We start from the raw sequence: 19,680 nt of genomic DNA, 5'->3' as shown, positions 1-19,680 counted from the left end.
GGTAATAGCTATAATTATTATGCCTTTAATAACTATGTCTTAATTCAGCTAATATTTATGCTGAGAACATTTCACTAGAGCCTAGAGTGTTTGCCACAGAAACTTCCATTCCATTTTACATTACAGAATAATACCATGAAAGAAATTTAAAATTTAAAATTTAAAATTTAAAATGTAATAGTAGTCCTATATTAGAATATTTACTTTACTAATAAATCACCTGGAAAAACAGAATATCCTTGGTTCCTGACAGCAAAGATAATTATAGAACCAAAGCATTAGCCTTTGCAGAACTTTCTTCCATTTGTGTGTTCTGGCCTCTAGACAAATATTTCCCTGTGACAAGCATTTCTACCTTTGGCTATCAGATTGTCCTTTAAATTGTTTGAAGCATGTGGATCCTAAGTTATAAGTAGGATCCTGCAAATTATAAGAAGTTATAAACGATATGAAGAGTTCAGTAGTTTGAATTTAGGCCCCAAATAGTTATGTCTGAACTGTAAAAGCACACATGTTTTGTGTTTCCAGTTTTATTGAGATATAGTCGACATAACGGCATTGTATGAGTTTAAGGTGTACAGCATAATGATTTGAGTTCATGCATTATGAAATGATTACCATAAGTTTAGTTAACATCTATCATCTCATATAGATACTCCCCACGCCCATAAAAAAAATAAATAAAAATATGTTTTTTTCCCTTGTGATAAGAACTCAGGATTTTCAAATATATCATACAGTGGTGTTACCTATAGCTATAATGCTGCACATTACATCCCTAGGACTTATTTATTTTATAAGCAGAAGTTTGTAGCTTTTGATCACCTTCATCTAACCATTAATCTCATCTCCTTTTCTATGATTTGCTTGTTATTTTACATTCTGCATAAAAGTGAGAGTATATAGTATTTGTCTTTCTCTGTCTGACTTATTTCATTTAGTTCTAACTAACTAGCCCTAAGTTCACAGGGTCCATCCATGTTGTCACAAATGGCAGGATTTCCTTCTTTTTTATAGTTGAATAATTTTCCATTGTACATACCTACCACAACTTTATCCATCCACCTGTCAATAGGCGCTTGGTTGCTTCCATGTCTTGGCTATTGTAAATAATGGTGCTAGAAACATGAGGGTGCAGAGATCTCTTTGATGTAGTGATTTTGTTTCCTTTGGATATATACCCTGATCCCAGAAGTGGAGTTACTGGATCATAGGGTAATTCTATTTTTACTTCCTTAAGGAACCTCCATACTGTTTTCCACAGTGGCTGAACCAATTTACAATCCTACCAACAGCTCACAAGAATTCCTGTTTCTATACATTTTCACTAAAACTTGTTATTTCTTATCTGTTTGATAATAAACATTCTAACAGGCATGAGGTGATTTCTCATTTGGTTTTGATTTGCATTTCTCTAATGACACACTTGTTTTTTAATGAGGAACTTTGCAAGGTTTGGAAGGCTAGCTGTATTGTGCGGGCCCCATCCTTGAAGGTCTGGTAAATTTCATGAGTCCAGCAGTCAGGAGGTAGCAGACTGTATCTCAGGCCTTTTCCAGGGCTGCCTGGGGCCTAAGGCCTGCTTTCAGGCTCCTGAAGTGCTATCCCTCCCCTGATTGTCAATGCATATTTGGAACTGGAGTAGTTTATTGGTGTGGGAAAGGCTGCCATAACAAAGAACCACAGATTGGTTCAAACAATAGAAATCAATTTTCCTCACAGTTATGGAGGCCAGAAGTCTGAGATGAAATTGTCGGCAGGATTGATTTCTGTTGAGGAGTCTCTTCTTGGCTTGTAGAGTGTGACCTCTTCTCCCTGGGCCTTCACATGGTCTTCCCTCTGTGCAGTCTGTGTCCCAATCTCAGCTACTTACAGGGCACTTATAAAGACAGCCATATTGAATTGGGGCCCACCTTGTTTTAACTTACTCACTAATCAAAGGCCCTGTCTCCAAATACAGTCATATTCTGAGGTACTAGGTGTTAGGATTTCAACATATGAATTTTGGGGGAAAAGAATTTACCCCATAATAAGTGGTAAGAATCATAATATGACTGCTATCTGAGCTAGTGCTCTTTTTCCCTTCCTTATTTATTTATTTATTTATTTATTTATTTAAAAAAAAAATTTTTTTTTTCAACGTTTATTTATTTTTGGGACAGAGAGAGACAGAGCATGAACGGGGGAGGGGCAGAGAGAGAGGGAGACACAGAATTGGAAACAGGCTCCAGGCTCTGAGCCATCAGCCCAGAGCCCGACGCGGGGCTCGAACTCCCGGACTGCGAGATCGTGACCTGGCTGAAGTCGGATGCTTAACCGACTGCGCCACCCAGGCGCCCCTCCCTTCCCTATTTAATCTGTTGGTTGGTAGGTGGTGGAATTAACATTTTACTCATATTTTTAAATTATGTTTCTTCAGAGAAATGCTCTTGTGGCTAGTTTCTATTATAGAACCAAGAAATTATTATTTTTTAAAATTTAATTTTCTTTTATTATTTTACCAAAATATAATTTAGTACTAAGTTAAAACTTTCTCATGTGAATCTATGTGTAATGCACACACATGCACACACACACAAAGTAGTGGTGTACTGTTAAACCAGCTCTCTGCACCACCTACCCCACTAAAAAAAATGCTCTGGTTTGCAAAGTTTGCCAATTTCTGTAGTATAAACACTCCCATCTTTGCTGATTTCAAACTACCAACTTTATGTTACTGAACACGGAGGTTAGAAGAGATTAACATAATTGACTCTCCCAAGGTGACAGAAGTCAGCTCCAGGATGTGCATGCACACACACACACACACACACACACGTGTGTGTGTTGGAGGCTAGTGTGTGTGTGTGTGTGTGTGTGTGTGTGTGTTTTGGAGGCTAGTATAGTTTTCCTTACCTAAAATGTCTAAGAAATTGTCTTCTTACTCTTCTTTGTTGGTATGTTTCATCCCCACAACTGCGTATTGACGCCTCTCATGTTCCCACATCTCCTCAACCCATCAGTTCACCAGCACTGCCCATAGGCAATCAGCTGCTGGCAAATGTAACCTGACTGTCATCGTGGGAGTTCTCTGCCTCTACTACACTGGATGCTCTGTGAAGATTCCTGAGCACTTGAGATTCACGTGCAAGCCTAAAGGGTGAGGGCGTTATTGTCCCAGAGAGCAAACCTTAACCAATGGGAAGAAGGGCAGGCAAGTAAAGATCTCTTCTGTCTTCGGGTGGGCAATTCTGAGGCTCACTGTCCATGGCCCTTCAAGGGTCCTGTGGGATTGAGCACAGTGCCCACAGAGCCAACCACCATGACAGTGCATCGTGGATGGATAAGCTTTCCTTTCTTCGCTGTGTTATCCTCCCAGTCATTCACTTCTGTTTCTTGAATTTATATCCCCGAGGAAACTATCACCTTCAAACAAGATCTACTCTTGGGCTCTGCTTTTTTTCAAGGTACAGCCTGAGAGACTAGGCTTCTTGCTGAGGCTATATGATGATGATGATTTGATGAACTGTAATTACTACCAGCAACACTAAGTTATTAGTTAAATCTTTGTCTACAAACTATTTAATTTGCTTTCTTTTTAGTTTAACAGCAAATGAAGATTATTTGGTTTAGATTATAACTTCTAATAAAGAAAAGGTGATTATGTGATACTATCCAAATGGATCCTGTAAAAAGGAGAAAATACTTGTGATACAAAGTATATAAAATCAATTGCCTTGGGTTTCTTCTATTTAAGGTTTATATAACAGCAAACTATTGAAGACAAAGATATGCTTGTAAAATAATCAATGTATCTCTCTCACCCACATCCACAAAACATGAGTTCCCATTGTCATTATTTCCCATGGAAATAATACATTTAAGAATATACAAAATTCTTAAACAGTGTTTTAAGTGGTTATGGAAATAATTTTCATAATATTATAATATCAAAATATTTTGATTAAGCTGATTGTCGTATCTGTAAGAAAAAAGAAAACATAATAATGAACTTAGAAGATAGTTTTAACCCATAGTCATTCTGGGTTATAGATTGGGTTATATAAGTTTTTACTTAGGCTTGAACTATTTAAGTAAGACAATTATTTCTAATTAATGTATTTTTTGTGTTTTTCTTCTCTGCCAGGAATCAAAAACTTTTTACTGAAACACATGAATTCAAATGAAATAAAAAAGAAATACTTCAACTACACAAAATAAAAAAGACAAATATAAGATGCAAATCTTTAAACCTTTCCTGGAAAATACCCAAATACATAACCAGATGAGTAATACTATATTTAAATAGTAACAGAAAAGTAATTTTAATTTTTCCCAACTTTAAAACATAGAATTTGAGGCAAAAGAAAGACATTTCTTTTTTATGGGTATATGTAAATTAAAAACACTTTTTAACAGTTTTATTGACACACAATTAACATTAAACTTTTTTTTTAAATTTTTAATGTTTATTTATTTTGAAGGAGAGAGAGACAGAGTGCAAGCACGGGAGGGGCAGAAAGAAAGGGAAACACAGTGTCTGAAGCAGGCTCCAGGCTCCTAGCTGTCAGCACAGAGCCCAACGTGGGGCCCAAACCCACAAGCCGTGAGATCATGACCTGAAAGGAAGCCAGAGGCCCAACTGACTGAGCCACCCAAGGCGCCCCGACATTAAACTTTTATATTTAAATTTAAAATATACATGTGAATGAGGTTCCATGTATGTATAAATTATTACCACCACCAAGTTAATTAACATTTTCCAAAAAGTTTTATCATGTTCCTTTGCAATCTCTTCTCTGGAATTCCAAGTACACATGCATGAGAACTTTTATACTGCCCTACAGATCCTTAAGCTTCTATTTATATTTCTTCAATCTTTTTTCTTTCTGTTCTTCAGAGAAAATAATTATTTATCTTCAAATTTACTGACCCTTTGCTATTTCCATTATAGTGTTGAACCCATCCAGTGAATTTTTCCAGGTATTGCCTTTATCAGTGTTAAAATTTTCATTTGGTTCTATTTTTCTAAACATTTCTATTTCTCTACTGAGATTTTCTCTTTTCATTCATTTCCCCTTTTCCAGCTTCCTCCCTTCCATGGCTCCCCTGTTCTTCTGTCTTCTTTCTGTAGTTCTGAAGGCAGGTAAAGATGGCAGAGGGATCCACTGGAATTTCAGTAGCTGCCCTCTACAAGTGTGCCTTTGGGGCAAAATCATTACAGGACAAAAACTGAGACCCTTTCCACCGGGAGGATTGCATCTCCACATTTGACTCCCCACTACATTCTGCTGGGTCCTGTTTATTCTCAGCCTTTTCAGGTAGTCTTTTTTTTTTTTTTTTTTTAATGGTGCTCCATGGGGAAGAATAGACTGTAGGGGATTTACACCACCATGGCAGAGCCTCTACTCCTCAGAACATTTATTTTTGTTTCGTTTCATTTCTGTTTTCACTGAAGTAGATGAAATAAAAGTATTATGCAAAGAGCTAGAATTTTATAATAAAATATGACTCCCTGAAGCTTTAAGCACATTTATTCAGCCTCAAAACAGTTTTTGGTTAAAGGTTTGAGGGCTTTGGGATTTTATTTAAGAGTAATAGCACTGAGTTAAGTTGAAATGGCCATCTAGAAATAGGTTTCAGATGGTCATTTTGTTGATACTTCTCAGTTCTGCTGGACACATGTCTAATGAATTAGATTATTGTAACTTTCCATACCCATATTAATTTGTTTGTATAGAAGATAAGCAATAAGAATAGAGTTCTTAGGGGCTCTTAACAAAGATACGAAACATATTTAAAGCTGTTTCCTAATGACCTGATAATTTTTTAGCAACAATGTGTGAAGTGTTCCAAAAGAAACCTCTTACTGCCTCCAGTGGCCTTACAAAATCTGATTCTATTTTCTACTTTCATAATTATTAATTAGCCTAATACAGAGCAAAGTTTAAATACCAAGTAATGGAAGGTGAGAACAACTGGATCAATCCTTTTTTTTAAGTTTATTTATTTATTTACTTTTGGAATCTCTACACTCAACATGGGCTCGAACTCACGACCCCAAGGTCAAGAGTTTCATGCTCTTCTGAGACAATAAGGCACCCCTCAATCCTTTTAAAAATATTTTTCATCGCACAAAATGCCGTCAGTATTTATCTGTGTAATGGCTATTTAGTAAATAGTCATTATGAAGCAACTCCAAGAATACTGGAATGATTCTGGGTGCCTCTGGTGGTCACAGGAAATTTTACAGTGATGTGTGGTGTTCAGTTCACAGATTTCCTTGGAGTAGGACTGAATGGTCCTAGCAAAGAGCTAGCAACATGACTCCAAAAGTTCTTTGAGCAGCCTTTATTCTGTTGCTCAGGATTCGGCTTCTGCCTCCTGGAGTTAATTGCAGCCGCCAGCTTTTCCTGCAGGGCCAGCTGCTTTTTATGGTCAGAGGAGATAAACAGAGGCTCAATAGGGGATCTATTTCTGGCCCTTGAAAGGGCCTCTGTGCCGCTGGGTAAGGGGGAAATCATCCAGCCTCCTCCATGGAATGCCTGGATGATTTCTTGGGGCTGTCCTCCTCATACTAGCACTTCCTGTACCCCATTTAAATAGAAGATCAGCTATGAGAAGAGAAACTAGCCTTAAAACATCTTAAAGTCTGCAATCATGTGTAACTTGGCAAACTAAAATTGTAATTTGGCCGGCCAGAATGTGTGAATTTAATGTTGAATTACTGGCCAGGATAAGAAGCGTATTAATTTAGGGTCACAATTACAACTCAGTGATTGTTAATATTCTCTGGGTCAAGAGTGATTTGCTTGAGGGAAGGGAGAAGGGAGTTTCCACTCATTGAATACTATCCACACTGAGTATCTACAGTATATTTATTCCCATTGTGCAGTTGTTAAAGCAAAGTTTAACTTGATAAAATTGTGGAGGATTTTAACTGCTGTAGTTTGATTTTATTACCTATTACTGTTCACATAATATGTCACTATGTTAGAGATCTGATTCCCCATATTCAAGGAAGGGAACTTGGCTATTGAGAGGCTGAACCCCTGGTCCAAGGCCATAGCACCCACAAACAGGGAACAGAATCCGGGCCTCTTTACACTACAAAGACCATCGTATTTATGTGATTTGAGTCTCTTGGCTAGAAATGCAAGTCAAGAACAAAATCCCTAGTTGTGATAGTAGTATTAAGGAAAAATATCTTCTCGTTTAAAACGGTTTTTATTTCTGCAAAGAAACAGCTGTAGATCAATAAATTATACATCTTTTAGATATTTTTCACTATTATTAATTGATTATACAAACATGCATATTGTAAAAGGAGACAGAAGCATTTGAGCCCAGCTTGAGGAAATAAATGTGCCACTGAAGTGATTTTCCAATGAGATGAGGTCTCCTGTGTTGCTATTTAACTATTTAGACTCATTTAAATTAGTTAGGATCGCCTTCACAAATAGAAGGGTACAACACATGTGGACACAGGCTCTGAAAGCTTAGGTGACTATCCAGTTTTAATGTAAAACGTTGCGGCCATTGTACTGCAACAAGCAATCACACATTTTCTAGAAGAAAAATAGCGCTTGTGTCAAATATGTTGTTCATCTTAGAGAAGAATTCCCCTGCATCCTAGAACCAGGTTTTTCTGGGGAAGAGACTGGAGTGGGCTTTCCCAATGGAAGCGTGGGGTACTCTGTAGATTGTGCTGTGAACTAGCTTAGGTCCTATCTTCAGGTTGACCAGAAACTTTCAGGTTTCCAGAGAATTCCATATAGGAAAAAGGGGAAAGTGTTCTGGCATTCCTTCAAAAATATTTGTTGAGCCATTGCTCTTTCTGTATCAGAGAGTATACTAGTTACTGAGGTACCACACACCGGGCATTTTAATCCCACAACAACCCTTCCAGGTAAGCATATTCTAATTTTACAGATAAGGAATTTAAGGTGCAAAGAGGTTAACTAACTTGTCTTAGTTCCCAGAGCTAAAAAGCAGAGGCTAAATTTGAAACTTGTCTGTCTGGGTCCAATATCCATCTATGTTCTTTCTACCACCTACAGTGGTGGTCAAGAAAGTGACACGATGTCATCATGTTGTGCTAATTTTATTTCATGTTGGAATAGGGCCCATATGATTTCATTTTACCTTGATTATCTCATTAAAGGCCCTATCTCCTAATATCGACTCATTCTGAGGCTCTGGGGGTTAGGACTTCAACATGTGAATTCTGGGGGGGCACAATTTGGCCCATGAAAAAGTCATACTACACAAGAGTAGGCTGTAAATCCAATGACTGATGTGAAGTGAAGATACCACAGGTAAAGGAATGTCGAAGATTGCTGGCGACCACCAGACACTAGGGAGAGGCCTCCAGAAGGAACCAACCCTGCTGACGCTTTAGTTTTGAACTTCGGTCTCCAGAAATGTGAGAAAATATATTCCTGTTGTTTTTTATATTAAATCTTTATTTTTTATTTATTTTTATTTTTTAATTTTTAAAATTTTTATTTATTTATTTATTTATTTATTTATTTGAGTGACAGAGACAGCACAAGTGGGGAAGGCGCAGAGAGAGAGGAAGACAGAGAATCCCAACCAGGCTCCACACTGTCAGCACAGAGCCCAATGTGGGGTTCAAACTCACGAAACTGTGAGACCACGACCTGAGCCAAAACCAAGAGTTGGATGCTTAAGCGACTGAGCCACCCAGGCGCCCCTACATTTCTGTTGTTTTAAGCCATCCAGCTTGTGGTGTTTTATTATGGCAGCCCTGGGAAAGCAACACAAATGCCTTGCTCAGTAGTGATTTGCAGAGAATGCTCAGCAGAGGAGGCTTTGGTGATGTGGCCCATGTAGTATAGCCTGGATGGTATTCTGTAGGAGAGGTTGCTTGAGCCTGAGGACCACAGAGGAAGAGTTTGGTAGATCAGGGGAAGCTAGGGGACTATCCTGTGTGAAGGCAGAGAGGCCTGGCATGGCCATTCTGGGTTGGAGAAATGCTGGAACTGAGTGATTTGAACAAACTTTAAAACAGGTTGCATAGATCTAAATTTAATTGCTGAAAGAGACCTTAGAGATTGGCATGCACTTCTTATTTAGCCTGAAGTCTGGGAAGATATGTGGCTAACCTAATATCACAAACCAAACTAGTCAGAGAATTCAGGATAGGAATCCATTGTTGAAACATTTGCCTGACACTTCCTCTACTAGACCAGTGTTAGAGCCTTGCACTAGCCGTACAGTATATTTTTATACCACAGCAGGGGACTCAATACATATTTACTAAAAAAATAATTAGCTGAATAAATAATACTGAATGGATTTTCAATGAATGAATAAGTCAGAGAGAAAGTAACTGGCATTATACTGTGTGCTTGCAGATACACGTCTCATGCAGAATGCTCAGACTGACCTTTGGTTTTCTGTGAGCTTTCCTCAAAACATGCCATAGCAACATGACAGACACAGTCCGCTTTCCAAAAAGCATACCCATGAGTTTCTGTTCATTCCTGTTTTTCTAGTCTTAGAATCTACTGCAGAAATGACTTCAGCACATCTTTCTAAATTTACTTATGTTCATGTAATTTGGCCACTGTCAAATTTTACCTTTTAATTTCTTTAAATTCCAAATGTACTGAAAAAAAAAAAGACAAGAGTCTTCTCTTTTGAAAACTTTTATTAGGCATTACTAGATGACGTTGCATGATGTATTGCACACATCATGCGAGTAAACAGCACTCCACAGGAATCCATACAACCGCTCGTATAGTGACAATAAAAATAGTTGATTCCCAACACAGTTTTCATCCAAGTAGAGTAAGTGTCGTTATATCCTTCCATGAGATCTCATCTCATCTCATAATTAAGATTACCCTTCCATTCTAATACAACCAACCAAAACCAATGAAAAAGAAAGCCAAACCACCACAAAAGGCCATAGGGACATTGCCAAAAGTCCAAAGTCAGACTCCAGAATATCACAAGGTATCTGTCTTCTGAAAGATTTGCCCCTACACTTTGTGTGACCTGCCACTTGGGTTGTTTTTACTGCCAGCAGCAAGTGAGATTGAATTTGCTAACAAGGGGCCATACACTGACACGTATCTACTGAAAATTCTTGAGGTAATAGATTTTTAAATTTTACTGCTTAAAAAAAAAAATCTGTTAATTTCCATGTCCTGTCCAGCAGGACATATCTGTTGGCAGGAAGATTCTTTTCTTCTTTTTTTTCTTTGTCAAATATGTACACGTATTTTCATATACAACCTGTGTCTGTCTTTTCTAAGCACGATTTATTTTAATTATTTGTCATACATTCATCAGGAAAAGCTGAATTATATACTATGGTACATAAAGAATACAACAAAACGAGATTTTTGTATAAAGCTAACACAAAGGCAAAGACCAGGAAGAGCAAAATAACATTACACAAAATATCTTGATATCGATAAAGCCCACTGTGAATGAATAATTACATGTAAATAGCAAACATGCGTGGAAGTAGATTACAAATAACATATTGTCAAAGACAGGTTGTAGGAAACTGATCAAATTCCTGAAGTTCCATATATTTACTTTTACTTTTAATGCTTTTTGTAATTTTGTCCTAATTGGAGCTCTAAAGATTGACAGTCATTCCGACTTTCGTTTTAAATTTTAATAACCAGCATTCTTTTTTGCAGCTTAAAAGTACATTTCAATAATAATGGCTTCAACTTATGACATTTAATATCCTTTTTTTATACCTTAGCTTAAAAATACACACTGAATTTAAGAAAAATATATTGGCTAACCTGCTGTTCTAGAGATAATACAGTGGGTTAAGCAAATGCAGCCTATATACACCACTAAAGATACACTGTGTCATCAGCACTTTAAATACAGGGACCAAGGAACACTCACAAAAAATATATGGCTCTTTAGGTAAGAAATAAAGTCAAGTGAAAAAAATAAGGCACTAATAACATATATAAATGTTATATACTCTCATCACACAAAGCACCATATGGAAGGTTAAAGAAGTACACATTAGTGCTATTGGAAAATGGAATAAACCCAGTTTTCCTCGCTTTTATTAACCAATTCCTTCCTTTCTTTTCAGTAATTAATGTATAAACACTAAAATGGTAGGGGAAATTATATATTATACTAGAAGCACAATTCATGGAACCAACAGCATGAGACAATCATTTGGAAATAAATTGATTACTCGAGCAATGTAAGAAATTAAGGTCTTTGAATACTCCTTATTTCCCAACATTTTCATCTCAATGGAGTTTTTTTTTTCCTTTCCAATTTTCTTTCAGGGATTTCTATATAATATTAATATTGTCTATTTTCTCATTTTATTTCTACTGCTTCTTTTTCAAAATATATTCAAAATAGTTACCTCCACATAGTTTTATGAATACCAAAGTTAATAGTATGACTAATGAAATGTAGAAAAAGTTTAAAAATAAAATCACATAAATATTTTCCAATACCATTGAAAATATCTTCTTAGCTAGGCTCATTTTAAACATGAGAAATATTATAATTTATTTTCCTTGGAGATTGGCTACAAATTTTACAGAAAAAAGATATACAGTATAATGAAATGATGGACAAGATAAAGTACAAAGCAATGAGAGTCATTCATTTTAAAATTAAGAAATTTCTTCTTCTTTGCTATTGTTCATGAGAATGTAATTAAAATGGGATATATTCTGATAATTCATATAGGACATGACAATTATTCCTTAGAACTGCAATTTCTGAATATATAGTAACAACAGATTAAACATTAAAATCATTTCTTTTTGGCATTTTACACTTTTTGAAAAAAGAGGTGAATAATTTAATTGTCCCATAGTTTGTCAATAAGCATACATCTTCAAATATGTCTGTTTCATGAATGTATCTTATGCCCAATTTTAAAGTAGAAACAAAACAACTAACTGTTGTGGCTTCTTAATAATGTGTTAACATAACAACATTTTAATGCCACCATTTTTGTGTTCCTTCTATACAAAATTATTTCTGTGATCTCTCAGAATTTACTACTTATTAATAGTTGCTTTCATAAGCAACAAGATTGTCAATTTTTACATTAAAAATCTGTAATAGGTTGTTCTTATCAAGGTAAATGGAAATGTGTATATATAAACCAATTACTGTTCTAGGTGTCATAAGAAATATAAGGTTGGTCTCTTCTTTTCAATACCATATACAGAATTTTCATTACAATGAAAATGATCATATAACAAAACTAAGCTATTGCCATATGGAACTGAAAGCTAACGGGCCTTAGAAAAAGGGTGTATAGTCAGCTGATAAAAACTCATGACACTTTATCTAGAATTTTCTTTACAAAGCATGCTAATTTTCTATAAACTAAAAGTATTCAAATATATTATGTAAAATGTTTAGATAGTATTTACCTGAAAGAAGCAGTAAAAGTATATTTGTAAAGAGAGGAAGTAACATTTCAATGAAAAATATTATTTTTAAGAATCTGACTGGATTATTGAGACTATTTCACCACCTGGGGCATGAGGTGAACACCTAACAACTTAGCAGGGAACAGACGACCAACGGCACAGTTTGTCAACTATAAGGAAAAATCTGAAATGACATTCTTTCAGCCATTTCTTGGGCCCTTTAACACCCAAGTTTGACTCTCCCTTGGACTTTTTCATCATATACTATACCTATGCTAAATATATCTTGAGTGTCACTTATACCTAAATCATATCACTGAAAATGTTGAGCATTTGCAAATGACAAATGGCTTCTCTAGAAGAAGGCTAGTATGAGTTACATTCAATGTTATCTATTTTATAGTATCGAAATGTCTAATAATGTTCACAGAGTATGAATCCATCATCAGATCTTATATACAAATGCTACACTACATAAATCCAGCCCCAAGTCCAAGCTGTAGGACTTTTTGTCGACACGGACCGCAAACCAGACATCTGGCCATTTGGGGTCAGGTTGGATGAATAACCACACATGCTTTCTGTCCAGCTAATATGCAAACACAACATTGACTTTACAATATTCATGAAGTAATTTCTGAAGCTTGGCTTTAGAGTATTATTAGGCTCTCTGATCCAACTGACATCTTCTTGTTCATTTTATTTCTTGTCAGAGAGGCTGGGCAGGGTTTCTCCAACTCCTATCAAGAAGAGGGTCAGTGTTCCAGGTTCTCCTCATACATTTCAATTTACAAAGTAAGCCAAGGTAAATTATGTTCACTACCAGAGCCAAATTATGGAGTCCTTTCAATATCTGAATTTCATTTCATTAGTCAAAAGAGTTAATGATGAGACAGAATTTATCTCACAGCTAGCAAAGATGGGTAGGGGACAGAAGAGGGAAAAAGCAACATAACGAGGAAATCTAAAGAAAACAGAAACTTGATGTCGAAAGACATCAGCATCACTTCAAAACCAGGGAAGAAAATCATTTAATATTAATGATAAGACGGAGTGACAAAAAGGTGGGATAAACTTGAAAAACAAAAGTATTTTCTATGCCAATAAGTTTGTATAATGTAAGTGATGCAGAGTTAAATATAACTAATGAAATTTCTTTTATAGCTAAAAGAAAGTGGCCAAAAAAAAAAAAAAAAAGAGGCAGTGGCAATACTTTGTGTATTTAGTATTTTTTTTTGCCTTTTAAGTCATATTGTTATTCTCAAAACAGTCATTGTTTTAGCAAAAAAAAAATATATATATATAGTTTATGATACACATAATTACAAGCTTCTAAAATTGGCACTATATATGGGATCTATAATGTATGTGATACATGAAGGCTTCAGCTAATGCTCCAAACAACAATTATAAGTCTCACACTATGTGACTCTCTGCTTCTTGGATTTGGATAAAGTCAGCTAAAGTACTACTCTCAGAACAGTGATATACAGTACAAGTCCCACATCACAGCTGGCTCTGAAATGAGTATTAGCCCTGCAAAACCAGAGTTACGAAGGAGATCCACTGCATTTCTTCTTTTAAAGATCTGTATCATTGGTTTGCATTGAAAAGATAGCACTTCACAATCCTGAATACTTACCAATTTTTGGAACTCTGATTTTGTTCAGATCATATAGTTATGCTTCTCTATAGTTATTTCAGTTTTATTACATAATTATAGGTGTACATATTAAAAACGGGGTTTTGCAACTTATTTTCCACAGGAGGAAGAAAAGATCGTACTTAAGGTATAAGAATTTTAAAAAATGCTCGAGCTGACTATTGGGGATAGTTTTGATTTACTATGTTCTGGTCAGTGGAATTTCTCTTATAGATTTCATGAAAAATGAAAATGCAGTTAAAATGTGGCAGAAACTAACTTAATATTTTAAACAAATATTCCAGCTAGGTTAGTAGGTAACACTTACTAATTACTTGCTATATTTGAGCTCCTGGTGTCAGTTTTTAGAACTACTATAATTTCAGAAACTCAGTTAAATTTTTTTACAGGTATGTTTTTTACTTGTTTAAAAATTTCAGCTCTGATTTCCACCCCCGAATTTAAAGAGGTGACATACATTTACTGTCGCTGTTATTCTACTGTCTCCATCAAAATATATGCAACCCTTTCTTTAATTCTGTCGAATTACTTAAATGGCACACGTATTTTAAAGTGCATTATTGAATTTTAAGGCTATATTTATAATAGACATTAACACAAAACAATAAGGCTGACCACAAGAAAAATTACTTTCAGTGGTTGGGATAGATTTCAGCTACAAATATGAAAAGATAAGCATGCAATCCAATGTGAAGACTCACATTAAGGCAAATTTGCAGCTTGCTAATACAATTAAAAAAACAAAATGGCAGTTGGCATGATGTGTAAAAAAATTTTGTACTTAATGAAGCATACCAATTAATCTTATTTAGTCTACTAGCTCTTTCTAGAATTATAAATTTAACAGGCAGCATAAAGTCTACTATTAAAAACAACTGCAATGTTTAACAAGGGAGAAGCTGGATCAATGTCTTGGCAGATGCACTTTAATTAGACAAAGATCAGGAAGGAATGCTGATACCAGAGTGAGCTTTGCAGCCCTCCTGTTTCTCCTCCTCCTTTGCAGTGAAGGCGTGGAGAAAAATGAGGTTGGAGAGAGTCACCGGAGACTGACCGAGATTACAGTGGTCTGATGGTATCTTAGGGGCGCCAGGAGCCATATGTTTGGATGTTGGATTGAATGATAAAGGCTCAGGTGTGGTCTTGGGACTCAAAAGATTGGGTGGCACAGGATAGGCACCACTGATTCCTGATCCCACAGCAGAGAAAGCACAATGAAAGGTAACAGGTTGTGATCTAACTGATTATCTTTGATTGTTTTTGTCTGTTCTACTTTTAGGATAAATAGCACCTACCAGAAAATCAAGGTGGTGGCCACAGGCTGTTGCTTGTACCAAAAGGTCTGACTCCTCTCCTTTTTAGCCCCACATACAAAAGGTTTTAGGAGACTTCTCGGATTCATTGTAAAATGGATGTTTCATGTTGTTCCAAATTTATAAGCATTCTAACAATCTACAAACCTTACAGATAGTTAAATTTATTTTTTTATGGATAATTGTGGTCATTCATAATTGCCAACACGCTGCGTCCTATTTTTCACAATGGCATAATTAAGTTCCTTTGTGGTGCAACATGCATGAACATGGATAGTGTTTTAACAAAATGTGACAAAGATGAAGAGTTTAGCTATTTCCTTTAAATATCTTAAATTTTAAAACCAGGCAATCCAAATATCAATGTAGCTTTCTCACATTATTTTACAGACATCTTGTTGCAGTTTTTTATTGGAATAAGATGGATTTTCCTTTATAAGTTTTGGCCACATATTTATTTGGCTAATCAAGCAGGGGGGGGATTATCCTGCAAAAAGATGCTTTTCTTTAAAACTTATGCATTCCTACATAATCTTTCTTTTTCTTCAAGAAAAAGATCTCAAATATAGTATCTCTATGATCTCATTCACCAAAAACACGTTAAAATTTTATTACAAATATCTTATAAAAAACAAATTTTAAAAATCATGGAAATGTGTACATTAAGTGATAAAAATATATGTAAAAGATCTTCACTGATGCTTTGTAATAGAGAAGTAAAAACAATCTCGATGTCCATTTAATAGGGACTAATTAAGGATAGTCCCACAATGTAATATGTAGTAATTTACAAAAGAATGAGGTAAATCTATTTAAACACTTATGGAAAGGTGTCTACCAATATACAATAAAATGAAAAATAATCACAGAACATTAAGAATACTGTTCTATTCATATAAAACTAATATACAAGGACATATACAAACACACTAGAATATTTGCAGAAAGTTTCTGGAAGGACACATATCAAAACATTAACAGTGGTCACCCCTAGAAAATAAGGGATGGGGTAGAGCAGGTGAATTTGTATTTTATAATTCTATATGGTTTGATTCTTTTAAAGGATTATATATTACATTTACAATAAAAAATGACAAGCTTTGGATAGAAAGAGATTTATTTTATATGTACGCTTCTTTTTCTAAAGTAGCTTTTCAAATTTATCCCCAAAGTTACTACTATTGTTTTACTTTCAATGTTGGCACTAACATATAAATAATCTTTTTGCTTTCTTCTCTCTTTTTAAGATCTTGATGATACTTAGTAAAAAAAAATTCACAAATTATTACGTTAAGTCACTATCAGGGAAAGACCTAATATATACCAACTGTGAAAGAGAAAACTACATACATTAATTTTAAAAAAAATCTATGCAATAGAAAAATGAAAATCCTGTGCAACACTGTGTACAGTATCTCAAGCATTGATGAAAGAGCTTTCACTGATAACAGACACTGCTTTGTAATTGGAAAATTGGAACATTTCTAAATAATATAAAAATACCTCCAAAAGATAAGTTATTCAAAGGAAGGAATAAAAATCCCTGAGTAGGCCAAAGACAAGAGACACAATAACCTAAGAAAATAGATTATCTAAGACCAGAGAGTATATTATTTAGCCAGTTGGTATATATGTATGTGGCAACTGTATTTATATGCAGCTATGGAAATATTATATATGTATGTATATTTAAATGTATATATACATACACATATCATACATAAACATATTATCCACTAGATTTAAAATTCATCACATTCACATATTGTCAAACTAACACCTAAGTCCAGAAAAAAATGAATTTACAAAAATTAAGCACTTTTATGACAGAATTACATCGATGTAGGCTAGAAATTTTCATTCTCTTGTTTTAAGACTTGAGCACATAGAATAGGCACTCAAAAATATCCATTGGATGGATGGATGAATGGAAAGGTGAATGTGTGAAACTAAAGCATCACTTTTTCTTGCACCATGTTATGCTTTAGAAATACACCATTGTAGAATCACAAATGGCACACCTTCTTCTAACTGAATAGAGACTAGTCCAGAAGCTTCAGTGTAGCTATTCTGAGTGTTCTTCAGAAGGAATGGAAGCATGCTAGCTCATTATTCATGCAAGTAAACTTCACTATCATGGACTTTTTAGGCCCAATAAAAATGATAAATGTTCTTATATTTGTTAGAGCCCAACAAGACCAACTATCCATGTTAATGCATGTTTTATCACAGAATTTATTACAATTCAGGTAAGGCTTCTGACAAATAAATGCTACATCTATGCAGATATCTAATTTTAAGGATTTGGAGACAAGGGGAAACTTCAGGCTTCTTAGGGATCTTTACTTCCATTCTGCTAATGAAATTTCATGATGAAAACAAAGGAATAACATTGTTTAGCTATGTGTCTTTTTCTTATTTTTAAAGACTTCTCAGCTTGGTAAAACTTGCTGAAAATATTTCCTTCATTTTTTTTGTTTCCTTCTCCAAAAGTTGTTTCTATTTTAGATAAACCCATCCATAATCACAAAAATTTGTGTTTTCAAATTACCCTATCCATAAGAAGACATCAGCACATTAGTATGCACTTGAGCAGTAAACATAAGAAAAACCCTTCAAAACTAGTACTTTTTTTAAAATGAAAATCTTGGGGACAAACAAAAAAGAGAGAGAGAGAAAGAGAAAAGAGGTAAGAGGGTGGGGTTTCCAATACCATCAGAACTTGACCTAAAGCAGAATTATCTGTCATTACTAGTTGATTAAAATACTAGCAGAACAATTTGTTTAAAGGCTTAAGCAGTTCTCACTACAGCAAACTTGTTATTTAAATTAACTAATCCCCTCTGAAGGATTTGTTCATTTAATAAAACATCTATGCCAAAATATAAGAAATCTGAAGAGACTAAACATTCTGGTCTTGAGAATTTCCTAAAAGCAGCCTATCAGTTTTGTCAGTTAATAAAGTTTGATGATCCTTGAGGTGACATTGCACAAATTTCTGGTGTGTGTGCATGTGTGTGAGACAAAGAGAGCAAGGAATAGAAAGGGTCAACATCAAAGTAGCCTGTTGTCTACATTGACTTTAATTCAGTACATTACCAAAATATGCCCACAAAGGAACGATTATCTTTAAGTATGTCTATGAAAATGTGGAAAAATAGTGTAGAGGCATGGAACTTGACAAGTACAAGGTAACTGAACCTAGTTTTAATACAGATACTTATTATACACACACATTCACACCCCTGCACATATACACTTCAGCAACCCATGATTCTTCTCATTAATTTCGTTTCATTTGTTCCCTTTTGGGCATTGAGATTTTTAACAATTATAGCATCGGAAGGATGAAGGAATTACATTGCTTGGGCCACAGATAAAAACAGGTACATATGGCCAGCCTTTATCTTCTGAAAAGTGGCCTTGCTTATTGGTACAGGTGGGATGACTTCCGCTATTCACACCAAGTCTCAGAAGAGGGCCTGGAAGGGGGGTTAGGTACAAAGACAGTCCAAACAGTGCTCGGGAGAGGCATGCTCAGATAATTCTGAGGATAACTGGCTCTTAATTAAAATATTTTCTTCCAAGAACCAGTAAGAATGTCAGAGTTATGTTACAGATATTTATAGTCTATGAAAGTGACCATTTTTTAACAGCAGCAAACTGTATAAGGAAAGGACAGGATACCATGTAGGGAGCGCACCGGAGCTAGAGGCATTGTGGCCTGCAGAGAACCACAGGGAGACTGGACGCAGTGTTTTTCAAGACGTGACTCTCAGACGGTGTGCCATTCTGTGTGGCTCCTACCCAGACCGGCTTAGTTACAGGAAATCATTCTGCATTTTACCAGTGCATTCCTGTCCGTGATCGTTTTCTCTGTTTTTTACAAAGGCAATAGATAGGAAATACAAATAAACCTAAGGATTAAAAAACAAAAAAGATTAAAGCTAATTAAGAGGAAAGGTATTAGTTTTATATATTTGAAATTTTTCCACCTTCAATTTTTCATTTTGCAGTCATTTACAAAAAATTATTATTTAGCAATGCATGCAGATGAAAGAGGGGAGATACCTATGCAATAACATGTAGTTACTTTTATAAGATTTCATTCTTTATTATTTTTGTACAGTTTTCTCTCCCTTTTAACAACCTCTGTGACACCAGTTTGAATATGGAATCATGTTTTCTATCAAAATATTCAATCTCAGGTTTGTCTTCTTTACTATCCCCAGTCATATCATTTGCACTCTGATATCACACTTCAGTTTCAGGCAGGATAACGTATTACTTAAGAACATGGACTGTA

General features: G+C 35.2%; 1 protein-coding gene across 1 annotated transcript in view; it reads right to left on the bottom strand.

The window, feature by feature from the left end:
* Window positions 1-9,637: 9,637 nt before the first annotated feature.
* RNF217 (ring finger protein 217) overlaps window positions 9,638-19,680 on the bottom strand; it is a 133,279-nt gene continuing 123,236 nt past the window's right edge. The window contains exon 7 of the mRNA XM_030317105.1: window positions 9,638-19,291. Within this exon, the coding sequence (XP_030172965.1) occupies window positions 19,218-19,291 (74 nt within the window). The 3' untranslated portion in view covers window positions 9,638-19,217. The remainder of the gene's footprint in view (window positions 19,292-19,680) is intronic.

This window comes from Lynx canadensis, chromosome B2 (assembly GCF_007474595.2).
Source record: "Lynx canadensis isolate LIC74 chromosome B2, mLynCan4.pri.v2, whole genome shotgun sequence".
Lineage (NCBI taxonomy): Eukaryota > Metazoa > Chordata > Mammalia > Carnivora > Felidae > Lynx > Lynx canadensis.
Note: the sequence above shows the minus strand (reverse complement) of the source record. Positions and strands in the feature narration are given on the sequence as shown.